Here is a 10,746-nt window from a genome sequence, read left to right as displayed (position 1 = left end):
GTGATAAAAAAAAATACCAACTCTAGGTTTTTAGGTTTTATTGTCTTTTTAACATTTTAACGTTTATATTATGATTACTTCAGGATTATTTTGGTCACAGTATAAATAAAAAGCAGCAAATATTTATGTAGTTTTATCTGTACTACCTTTCACCGGCAGATGGCGTAAAAGAGTTAACAATAGAAAGGAATGAGAGGGGCGGGGCAAACAGGCCACCAGTGTGGCCGGTGTGCATCGTCACAATCAGTTCGGCTCGGAGAGCGAACTGCACCCCGATCAACCGGTCTCACTTTCGCTTCTCCATTCTTCCCCCTTTTATTGCATTCCCTTGTCAGCGACCAAAGATGGCAGCCAGGCCGGGATTCTACCGACAGGAGCTGAATAAGACGGTATGGGAGGTGCCGGAGCGATACCAGAACCTTACGCCAGTTGGATCCGGAGCATACGGTTCGGTGTGGTGAGTAGTCGTGTGTGCAGGGGCGAGGCTGCAGCCCAGAGATGCCCGCATGCATGTTGGCCATCAAAATGAAACATTTTTTTTTCTTTTAATAAGACCAAATCAGCTAATTATTTCCAAAAAGTCAAATAATCACATTTTGTTTTCATTGTGACACCGTCGTAGTAATTCATCCAATCATTCCTCTTTGATTGTGCATTAAAACCTCTTCAGTTGGATGTCATGGTTGCTATGGCAATAACCAGCCCCGACAGCAATAAATTAAATTCATATTGAGACAAAATGGCAGATTTCAATTTGCGACCAAGTGGTGTGGCAGAGCTGAGACTAAATCGGGATGTTACATAAAGAATGTGGCAGGATGACTCTGTAGTTTCTTTCCAATGCTTAAAAAAAATACTCCAAATGTATCTTTTAAAAGTGATTTACTCATAAAAGTAGTTTTTTACGACTATTGCAGTATTTTGATTGAATCACGGTTACTTTTGGGGGTTATTTTTGTGTTGTTAAAAATTCTCCTGATAGATTAGTAACATTCAAATTCTTTTTAAAAAATATATATATTGTCCCTTATCAAGTGTAATTTCACAGGTTTCATTTTAAATCCTGTGTGGGATGGTGTGACACGATTGGGACTTCCTCTGTTGTGAAACCGATTTACTTTCTGCTCTTTCGCAAGACTATTTCCTCACCTTTAACAACTTATTATTCGCGTTAGTGTATTTAAGCTAAAATGTAGTTTGTTATTTTACTTAAAAGCTGGTTGTGTCTTTGTTCTTTTTTTGTTTTTTGTTTCCTGCTTGTTTTGTTGGTTTTCTTTCATCTATTTATGTGTCAGCCAATCAGCTCGTTGCTTCCCCTTGGCCCCGCCCACTTTTTTGTTAGTCATTTATCAGCTCATATTTAATAATTATAATTATTTTGCTTTGTTAATTTCCTAAATGATATAAAACACACCAAAGACATTCCTCTCCAGGGCTCTGCTTTGCATTTTGCATGAGAATGGGGGAGGGGGGTGATGACTTTTGTATGCATCTATTTTGTTGGTTTTCATGGGAAACCCTCTTGGGACCGAGACCCGGGCTCATATTCTTTTCCATTGTAGCATAGCTGAGCTATCCATACGTCATCGATTGGGATTATCCAGTTTCAATTTCATCTGGGCCACTTAAACACCGACAAGCATGAATAAAACAAATCGCAAAGTTCCATTTTTGTATTTCACCAGTTGAATAAATGGCTATTTTTTATCAAAGATGAATATATTTGATTTCAAATCATGAAATCCATCGCTGAATAAACAAGATACATGAGAGCATAACACTCCGTGGACGGAAAATGGCATCATGGTGGAGACATGGCATGTGTGAGCTTCATGTCGGAAGATCCGCCGGGGAGGGGTGGGGGGTCAGTGCAGTCAGGCAATGAGGACTAGAGACCAGCAAAAGGTCTAACCTAGTAAATCTCAATTCCCCTTTCCAGTTCGGCCTACGACGTGGTCCTGCGGCAGAAGGTGGCGGTGAAGAAGCTGTCGCGGCCTTTCCAGTCACTAGTCCACAGTCGCCGCTCATACCGGGAACTGCGGCTCCTCAAGCACATGAAACATGAGAATGTTGGTGCATCCTGAATGCAGTCCGCCCGCTTCGCCTCGCCTCGCCCGCCTGCTTACGGATCCCAAATCTTCCGTCTCGTTTAGGTCATCGGCCTGCTGGATGTCTTCACTCCCGCTGCAGCGTTGGAAGACTTCAATGAACTGTGAGTCTTGAAATATAATTGTTGTCATGTCATCACCTACATTTCTTTGTGTATTTTTTTTTTCTTCAGCTATCTGGTGACTAACCTGATGGGCGCCGACCTCAATAACATTGTCAAATTTCAAAGGTTGTCCGACGAGCACGTCCAGTTTTTGATTTATCAGCTCCTGCGTGGGCTAAAGGTGTGTTCCTGTTCCTGTATCAATCTAAACAAACTTAAAAAAAAAAATCTCCGAGGCATGCTTAAAATAGACGTCTCCAGCTGTTCAGTGTTACTATGGAGACGCCTCCGTGTGGGGGGGGGTCGTATATGACCAAGTGCACAGCTGACCTTTGTCCTGTCATTTATCTCCTCATGCATGGCGGCGTCCAGTACATCCATTCAGCAGGATTGATTCACAGAGTGAGCGCCTCCACTTCCTGTCTGCTCGGCTATCAAGTTCGCATTCCCCATGAAACTTAACGCTACTACTTTCCTATCTGCAGGACCTCAAGCCAAGTAACGTGGCGGTGAATGAAGACTGCGAGCTGAGGGTAAGCGCGACCATCTCGGCGTCTTTTCGGGGGTTTGAATGAGGTCACCCGCATCCCGGCAGATCCTCGACTTTGGCCTGGCCCGGCAAACGGACGACGAGATGACGGGCTACGTGGCGACTCGATGGTATCGGGCGCCGGAAATCATGCTGAACTGGATGCACTACAATCAAAATGGTTAATTTATTTAATTTATTTAATTTGTTTAAAATTACTCATCCTGACTTTTTATTGATTGATGTGTGGTCTTCACAGTTGATATTTGGTCTGTTGGATGTATTATGGGAGAGCTGCTGAAAGGAAAAGTGCTTTTTCCCGGCACGGACTGTATCCTTTATCAGCCGTGGAAAGAGGCCGCAGCCTCTTTTTTTTTTTTCCGTCTCCCCACCCTCCATTATCTTGGCAAAGTGATCCGCCGAGGTCTTTTGGATTTGCATGACAATCTCTTTTTCCGAAGGCCAGCACAGAATAGGAGCCGGGAATGAATGGGAGCCGGCACAAAGGGGGTCCGACTCGCTCGTTTGCTGTGTAGTAAAGCCAATTTAATTAGTTGATCTCTCTTTAACCCCTCCTGCTTAAAAAAAAAAAGATATCGACCAGCTGAAGAGAATCATGGAGATGGTCGGGACGCCGACCCCGGACCTCTTGGAGAAGATCTGCTCTGAGCATGTGAGCCGTGACATCACTTTTTATCCAAACGTATTTTTGATGTAACTAAAAATAATTTGGTGTACGCAGGCACAGAAGTACATCCAGTCACTGCCTTTTATGCCTCAGCAAGACCTGGAGAAGGTCTTCCGGGGAGCAAATCCATTAGGTGAGTACATCCAATGGACATTAGTATGATCCAATACCATGTTTTGGTTTTCGTGTTTGCGTAGCGGTCGGTCTGCTGAAGCGCATGCTGGTCCTGGACTGCGATGGCAGGATCTCGGCCAGCGAGGCTCTGGCCCACCCTTATTTCTCGCAGTACCACGACCCGGACGACGAACCCGAAGCTCCGCCTTACGACCAAACCCTCGAGAGTAAAGACCGCACTCTGGAAGAATGGAAAGGTGAGGTTCCACCTGGAGCGTATCCAAGCCCCCTATTGTTTCTGATCAGATGCGCCCTCTTGTGGACAGAGTTGGTGTTTACAGAGGTGAACGGCTTCAAAGCGTCGGCCGGCAAGTCCGGCAGCCTTCAGGTGGAGCAGTGACTCAAGGAGTCGGCACGTTTCACAATTACAGGGAAGATTTAAGGTCAAAAGTTGCTCGCTGTTGTGTTTCCCTTTCCGCGTGACCGAAAGAGGAACAACACGGCTCTCGGGGGGTGATTCATACGAGAAAGCAACTTTGGAACAAGACGGAAGACACGCTAGGATTTCCAAAGAGAGAGCACAACGGCATCTGGCTCCTCAATGTTGCGAGGACAAAAAAATTTTTAAAAAAGCTTAGCATTTAGCCCGCATACTGCATGAGAGTACCTTAACGGGATCATATCACACACGTGCTCGATATACGCCAAGAGGTCCGTTTACAGCTAAGTTAAAAATGCACAATGATTAATTTCCAGAGTCAGCACAGTTCTTGCCATGGAATTCCTTACATGATCAGTTTTTCAGGAATGCAAAGGGAGGGGGGGGGGTGAACCTTGACCTTGTAGATTTTCAGGGTGACAGTTTTAGTCTTTGAATGTTGGATATTTCTACATGTTTGAATGTAAAATTGTATCTTAAGTAATGTCGCAGTGGCTTCTGGATCGTCGGTGGAGACGTTCACAGGTAGCATGGAATGTTTCATTTTTTTGGGGGGGGCAGTATGAATTTTATGTTCTGTATTTCTGTTATGAACACTTTGTACCACCTAATGTGTGTTTTAATTGTCAGATCATTTAAATTTTGACGCCATGAATGAAGGCTGTTATCATTACCCGTGTGTTTGTGATATCTTTTGTAGTTGTAGTTGCACGTATGGGCCACAAGAGGGCAGCAACAGAATGGTTGTTGACATTGTCAACAAGATGCCATCAAAAAACGGCAAATTGAACATATACAAAACTTTAAAAATAATTCATTTTATATTATGGGTCAGTGCTTTATTATTTATTGCAGCATTGCATACAAAAAGTTTTAATTATTTACCGTTTCTGTTGAAAACTTGCAAATGGCGACATTGGGGATTTTGCGAAAATATAATAAATCCAGTTTAAATTTTTATCATCAATAGGTTAGATTTAAAATAAATAAATGCAGTCAAGCAGAATAGCAAGGGCAGATGTTTGTCCCACATTACAGACACACCCATAAAACTGCCCAGGGCGACCGACAGTCAACAATAGACGAGCTTGTGTGTGGGGGGTGGTGGGGGGGTACTTCGCTGCACGACCCCTGGAGCAATTCTGCCCCCCAAACTTCTCCGCAGGACACACTCCTCTGTGCTGCTCTGGATTTCCTTCCTCATGAGCATCCAGGACGCAGCAGAACCCAAGCGGATCAACAACCTCGCCTCCAGTTTCTCGGGGATGGCACTGAGAGGATCCAGAACGGGATTTTACCGGCAGGACCTCAACAGAACCGTGTGGGAAGTCCCGGAAAGGTACCGAGACCTGAGACAAATTGGGACGGGCGCTTATGGAACTGTCTGGTGAGTACCACTCAAACTCCAGTACAATTTTGACTCCCCAAAAAAATATCAGTCTGATATTTAAATGAGTTTCTTTAAATGAGCTCTTTAAGAAACTTTGCCAAGTCGGACCTCCTTACTTAGACACAGCTGGCTCCACAAGGACCCCCGCTTTGCTTTGTTGTCCCGTTGATGAGGGGGTCTGCAAAGAAAAGCACCCCCAGCTTCATTGTTAAAAGTCAAAGAACGTTTCTCCAGTTGACATTTAACACTTGGTGGGTGAAGCTTTAATTAACACCAGTATATTTAAACATGTTTTTAAAAATTAAATGTCTGTTTTGAGCACATTTATTTCAGTGATTCTTTTGCTTACCACTAGAGGGCGTCCACACTTTATCTACTCTCTCATTTCAGTTCAGCGTGGGACCGGCGGACCAGCTCGCAGGTGGCCATCAAAAAGCTCCATCGGCCCTTCCAGTCCAAACTTTTCGCCAAAAGGGCCTACAGGGAACTCCGACTCCTCAAACACATGAAGCATGAAAATGTGAGATGAAATTATTTTCCTAAAAGCAAATATGAGTGTAATTAATCGTTTACTTTTGTGAAGGTGATCGGCCTGCTCGATGTTTTCTCAGCGGAAATTTCCCTGGACCACATTCGAGACTTGTAAGCTCCAATTCCCTCTTGCCTTTTTTTAAAAATAAAATCATGAGGCTGTTTTAATTTTTTAATCCCACAGCTACTTGGTCATGCCCTTCATGGGCACTGACCTGGGCAAACTAATGAAGATGGAGAGACTGTCAGAGGACAGAGTTCAGTTCCTCGTCTACCAGATGATGAAGGGACTCAAGGTGAGTGCCTCAAAATTTGTCATTCCAAGTTTCAAAATACGACTGATAATCCCCCCCCCCCTCCCATCTGTTTTAGTATATCCACTCCGCGGGGATCATCCACAGGGTACGTGACCTTTCAGTTTAGGCAGTTTTTAGGGGGTGGGGGTCTGGATTCTTCCCACACTAGAGGCTTTGCTTTGTTTGCCTTTCTCATTCCAGGACCTAAAACCAGGAAATCTAGCCATCAACCCGGACTGTGAATTGAAGGTACAGTACCGACATCGTCTTCCTGAATGACCGAACAATAAATAAGACATTTTGACGACAACAGATTCTCGACTTTGGCCTGGCGAGGCAGGCCGACGCGGAAATGACGGGCTATGTGGTGACGCGCTGGTACCGAGCCCCCGAGGTCATTCTCAACTGGATGCACTACACGCAAGCAGGTTTTTGTCAAGTACAATGAAAACTACAGGGGCCCCAAGATTGAACCCTGTGGTACTATGGAAAGTTAATCCACCTATTTTTTTGTTTTTTTTTAGTGGATATCTGGTCCGCTGGTTGTATTATGGCTGAGATGCTTCTTGGGAAGCCGCTGTTCAAGGGCAACGATCGTATCCAGAGGAAATTGGGATGAAAGTGTTATTTAAATTAGAATGTGAACCTTGACCTCAAGCTTGTGCCAGACCTGGACCAGCTCAAAGAAATCATGAAGACCACCGGAACGCCGGCTGCTGATTTTGTGGGGAAACTACAAAGCCAAGATGTGAGTATGGAAGCCTGACTGAATGGGCAAAAGTATCGGGACGCTTAGGCATGACTGCATATTTCCCCCAACAGGCCAAAAACTACCTCAGAGGTTTGTCAAAGGTTCCCAAAAAGGATCTGCACTCTATTTTCTTCAAAGCCAGCTCGCACGGTATGTCACAAGTTTCATCCAGTGCAAAAAAAAAAAAAAAAAAAATCACACTTTTTGCGTGGCAGCCGTGTCCGTGCTGGAAAAGACACTGCTCCTCGACCCCGAGGAGCGAGTCAGCGCCTCGGAGGCCCTGGACTTTCCCTTCTTCGCCGACTTCCGTGACACTGAGGAGGAGACTGAGGCGCAACCGTACGACCAAACCATGGACAACACGGACCTGACGCTAGAACAGTGGAAACGTAAGCGAGCACTCCATCAAATATTTCTGATCATGGACCCACGTGATTATTTTTTTTTTGCAGGACACACAGTCACGGAGATATTGACCTTCAGGCCTCAGAAGGACGGCAAAGAAACATCACTTTAAAGTCAGGCGAGGTACTCAACTCACCTATGGACAATTTAGAGTTTTGGAAATGTTTTTTTTTTTTTTTTTAACCATAGTTAACATGTTGGTATGCAGCTAAATAAATAAATAAGTCTCCAAGTTTCAAAATATATATTTATTTCATTCAAGCATGACTTCCATTGAACAGGTCACACGCCGTACTTCTTCTCTAAGGACGATACGTCCAAATCGGCTTTGCGGAGGAAGTCGAATACTTCTTTAAGCACTGAGTAGGTGGGGGGGGAAGAAAAAAAAATTATACGTGAGTACAACCAATGGGAACTAATCGAGTTGAGCGCGACCAACCTTTCTTCTCCGAGGAAGACATGAACATGACGGCCGTGTCGAAGCGCCTCACGCTCGATAGACTTTGGAGGATGTCTGCTGTGACGGCCGCAGGTTCGTTCCTGCGCCAGATAGATGTTAGTGTCATTTAGCGTTTCTTGAGCTCATTTAAAAAAAAATGGTGTACTCACTGGATGTAGAAATCCCGTAACGTCTCCAAGATCTGACTGAGGATGTGAGGTTCAAGGGAACTCTGGAAAATCCGCGTATACTCCTCTGGTTTAATTTGCTAAAAAAAAAAAAAAAGTTGTTAGTGATTGCTGGCTTAAATTTGTGTTTGAATGACAAAATCCAACCTTCAAGTATTTGTAAACAACTTCGGGCTGGTTTCCAATCATGCGTAGGTCGGCTTCCAGCTGGAAGCTTTTGCTGGGCGGCGGTGGGAGGTTTATGGAGGGGTGGGGTAGGACGCTTTCTTCTAGATGATCCATTTTGGCTTGTGTGAAGTTTTGCTGAAGCGTTTTTTTATTAACTAACTGGTCGGACGAAAGCGAGGGGGAGGTTGTCATATCCTGGATCAGCATCGTCGACACCGGGGCGGACCGGGCCTCCTTCGCCTCATCAGGTAAGGTCACCTTACCGCTGATCTCTTCAATGTCGATCCTCATCATCGGTTTCTGGGCAGAGTTGGTAGTTTTAGTTTTAAATTAAGACCCAAAAAAAAATGGAGTGGATGTCTCACAGTGGAGCGTAGGTGAGGCGCTTTGTCAACGGGCTGCACCGTTCTCCTCTGGGAGCTGTCAGATGTTTGAAGGAAGCCGCTGGAAACGTCATCCTGACAATACAAGTTGCTTGTATTTATAAAATGGAAAAAAAAATTAGGTAAAGGTGAAAACGTACCAATTGAAGTTTCTGGAGTTCGCTCTGGGCCTGCTTGTTCCCGGGTTCCAGCTTCAAAACCTCCTGAAAATCTGCATAATTTTTTATCATATTTTTATTTATTTCTTTTGTTGTGAATTTATTTTCCATTTGAGGACTAATTTACCTTTCCTGGCTTCCTCCAGCTTCCCCAAAGCCACTCGAGCGGTAGCTCGTCGAGCAAACGCTTTGGAATACGTGCCGTCTAAAGAGATGGCCTTGGTGCAGTCTTCCTCCGCCTCCTTGAACCTGATTGAACACGGATGCAATTTAAAGAAAACAAAATGGCGGGATGGTTCTTACCTCTCCAGTTTGAGGAAAGCCATGGCTCTGTTGGCGGGCAGCAAAACATTCGTGCAGTCAACTTCCATGCCTCGGCTGTAGCACTCCACGGCCGCGTCGTACTTTCCCTCTTTAAAGTAAACGTTACCCTAAAAGACGCCGAAACGTGAACAACCTTGACCAGAATTCTGTAGCTTCTCCCAAAAAATCTTACTCTGTCTTTTTGCACCACGGCTTCTTGTCGTCTTTGCTGCTCCTCCATTCGTCTTTTCTCCTCCTGGTCTACGTCTGGGTCCACCTGCGGCGACGTTCCCTCACTCGGCTCCTGAGGTCCGAGCATCTGACAAAACGTCGAGGGTGAGCAAGCTAATCGCTGAACATTATCGCAAATGCAAACTCACTTGTTTGATTTTCTTCACTTCATTTTGTGCTTCCAGGTTCTCCGGGTCAAGCATGAGAACGGTTTGGTAATCTGTGCAGAAACTCGTGTTACATCACATCCATTCTCTGGAATCTCTGCTTTCTATTTTGATCTGCGGGAAAGTACCTTCTAAAGCGGCGTCGAAGTTCTTCAGCGCTACCCGGGCCGCTCCTCGCCGTGCATACGCTTTATAGTAGTTGCTGTCCAAAGCGATGGCTAGGTTGCAGTCTGACTCGGCCACAGAGTACCTAAGAAAAAAAAATCGTTAGAGTGCATGGAAACAACGATAAGACTCTAAACTTTTACTTTTTGAGGCGGAAGAAGGCGGTGGCTCGGTTGGTGGGAAGAACGGGGTTGTAAGGGTCCGCGGCCATTCCTTTGGAGTAACACTCGACAGCGTCGTCGTATTTGCCTTCTTTGAAAAATGCGTTGCCCTGATAATAAATCTGTGTTATTTTTATGCTTATTAATTTCCAAACATCTTAAGTACCTTTTCCTTCTCTGCTAAAGCTCGCTCCTGATCAGCTTCTTCCGAATCTGATTCGTTCGGACTTTCCTCCTTATCCATCTCCTCCAAAGCCTTGGCCTAACATTACCACACAAATTGAGCTTTTTAGGGTGCACGTATTTATCAAAAACGTCGACCAACAAATGACTAACCACATCAAATTTATCCCACGATTGATAATCATTCGATTTGATCCTCGATGGCTTCTGGCTGTCAGTTTCTTCTGCTTTGACGTCACCGTTGGCCATCTTCATCTTCTTCGCCCTCATTTTTGCTTTGTAGTCCTTGTTGCGGACAGGAGGGAGGTTTGGCTGGAAAGCAGATCGTCTGACATTTAAAAATAAAAGTGTGTGGGATTAGCAGCTAGAACAAACCTTGGTGTCTCCCTGCTCGCCTCTTCTCAATTCCTCATCTTTGGTTTTCATATCAGTCTCCCAGGTCTCCAGATCCCTCATGAAGCTTTGGAGGTCCTCAGCATTCTGCCGCATTTGCATTTGCAACTCGATGGCTTTGTTCGGACCGGCCATGTTTTCCTCTCTGCGAAACGGACATTATTAGAAAGAATATTTGCTTTTGTTTTGATGTCACTGCGTATCGGATCATGCTCGCTTCGCTAACGAAATAAAAATAATGCTCAATAGGTTTTAAATAATCGGTTGGATTGAAAAAAGTTTCAAATTGTACAATACCTTCTCCTTGATTCTCCGGCTTTTAGGTACAAATCAAACTTGGTTGTTATTAAGTATTAACAAATTCATGTGCCAATGTTGTCATGGAGCCATGACACCGAATTCCCAGCATGCCTTGCGCTCCGGCGCGTGCGTAGTAAAGCTATTGCTTATTT

At 44.7% G+C, this 10,746-nt stretch overlaps 3 protein-coding genes across 3 annotated transcripts; 2 read left to right on the top strand and 1 right to left on the bottom strand.

Annotated features, from left to right (window-relative positions):
- The first annotated feature begins 214 nt into the window (after positions 1 to 214).
- mapk11 (mitogen-activated protein kinase 11) lies at positions 215 to 4,655 on the top strand. Its single transcript, XM_049760542.2, has 12 exons — positions 215 to 457; positions 1,940 to 2,069; positions 2,154 to 2,212; positions 2,282 to 2,393; positions 2,585 to 2,614; positions 2,698 to 2,745; positions 2,808 to 2,922; positions 3,001 to 3,072; positions 3,335 to 3,414; positions 3,484 to 3,562; positions 3,627 to 3,800; positions 3,870 to 4,655. The coding sequence occupies exons 1-12, from the start codon at positions 345 to 347 to the stop codon at positions 3,941 to 3,943; spliced, it is 1,086 nt and encodes a 361-aa protein (XP_049616499.1). The 5' UTR covers positions 215 to 344; the 3' UTR covers positions 3,944 to 4,655.
- Positions 4,656 to 4,802: 147 nt separating this feature from the next.
- On the top strand, positions 4,803 to 7,727 carry LOC125992018 (mitogen-activated protein kinase 12-like). The gene is made up of 12 exons (XM_049760541.2): positions 4,803 to 5,369; positions 5,763 to 5,892; positions 5,956 to 6,014; positions 6,088 to 6,199; positions 6,276 to 6,305; positions 6,401 to 6,448; positions 6,513 to 6,627; positions 6,724 to 6,795; positions 6,868 to 6,947; positions 7,022 to 7,100; positions 7,166 to 7,339; positions 7,403 to 7,727. The coding sequence occupies exons 1-12, from the start codon at positions 5,185 to 5,187 to the stop codon at positions 7,465 to 7,467; spliced, it is 1,149 nt and encodes a 382-aa protein (XP_049616498.1). The 5' UTR covers positions 4,803 to 5,184; the 3' UTR covers positions 7,468 to 7,727.
- rpap3 (RNA polymerase II associated protein 3) lies at positions 7,589 to 10,721 on the bottom strand. Its single transcript, XM_049760539.2, has 16 exons — positions 10,592 to 10,721; positions 10,277 to 10,439; positions 10,055 to 10,213; positions 9,885 to 9,980; positions 9,701 to 9,828; positions 9,521 to 9,642; positions 9,375 to 9,445; positions 9,188 to 9,313; positions 8,995 to 9,122; positions 8,819 to 8,940; positions 8,674 to 8,744; positions 8,516 to 8,608; positions 8,130 to 8,450; positions 7,965 to 8,062; positions 7,795 to 7,895; positions 7,589 to 7,714 (listed from the first exon to the last, which is right to left on the bottom strand). Exons 2-16 carry the CDS (start codon positions 10,427 to 10,429, stop codon positions 7,638 to 7,640), a joined length of 1,866 nt encoding a protein of 621 aa, XP_049616496.1. The 5' UTR covers positions 10,430 to 10,439; positions 10,592 to 10,721; the 3' UTR covers positions 7,589 to 7,637.
- Between the last annotated feature and the right edge of the window lie 25 nt (positions 10,722 to 10,746).

This window comes from Syngnathus scovelli, chromosome 22, assembly GCF_024217435.2.
Source record: "Syngnathus scovelli strain Florida chromosome 22, RoL_Ssco_1.2, whole genome shotgun sequence".
Classification (NCBI taxonomy): domain Eukaryota; kingdom Metazoa; phylum Chordata; class Actinopteri; order Syngnathiformes; family Syngnathidae; genus Syngnathus; species Syngnathus scovelli.
Note: the sequence above shows the minus strand (reverse complement) of the source record. Positions and strands in the feature narration are given on the sequence as shown.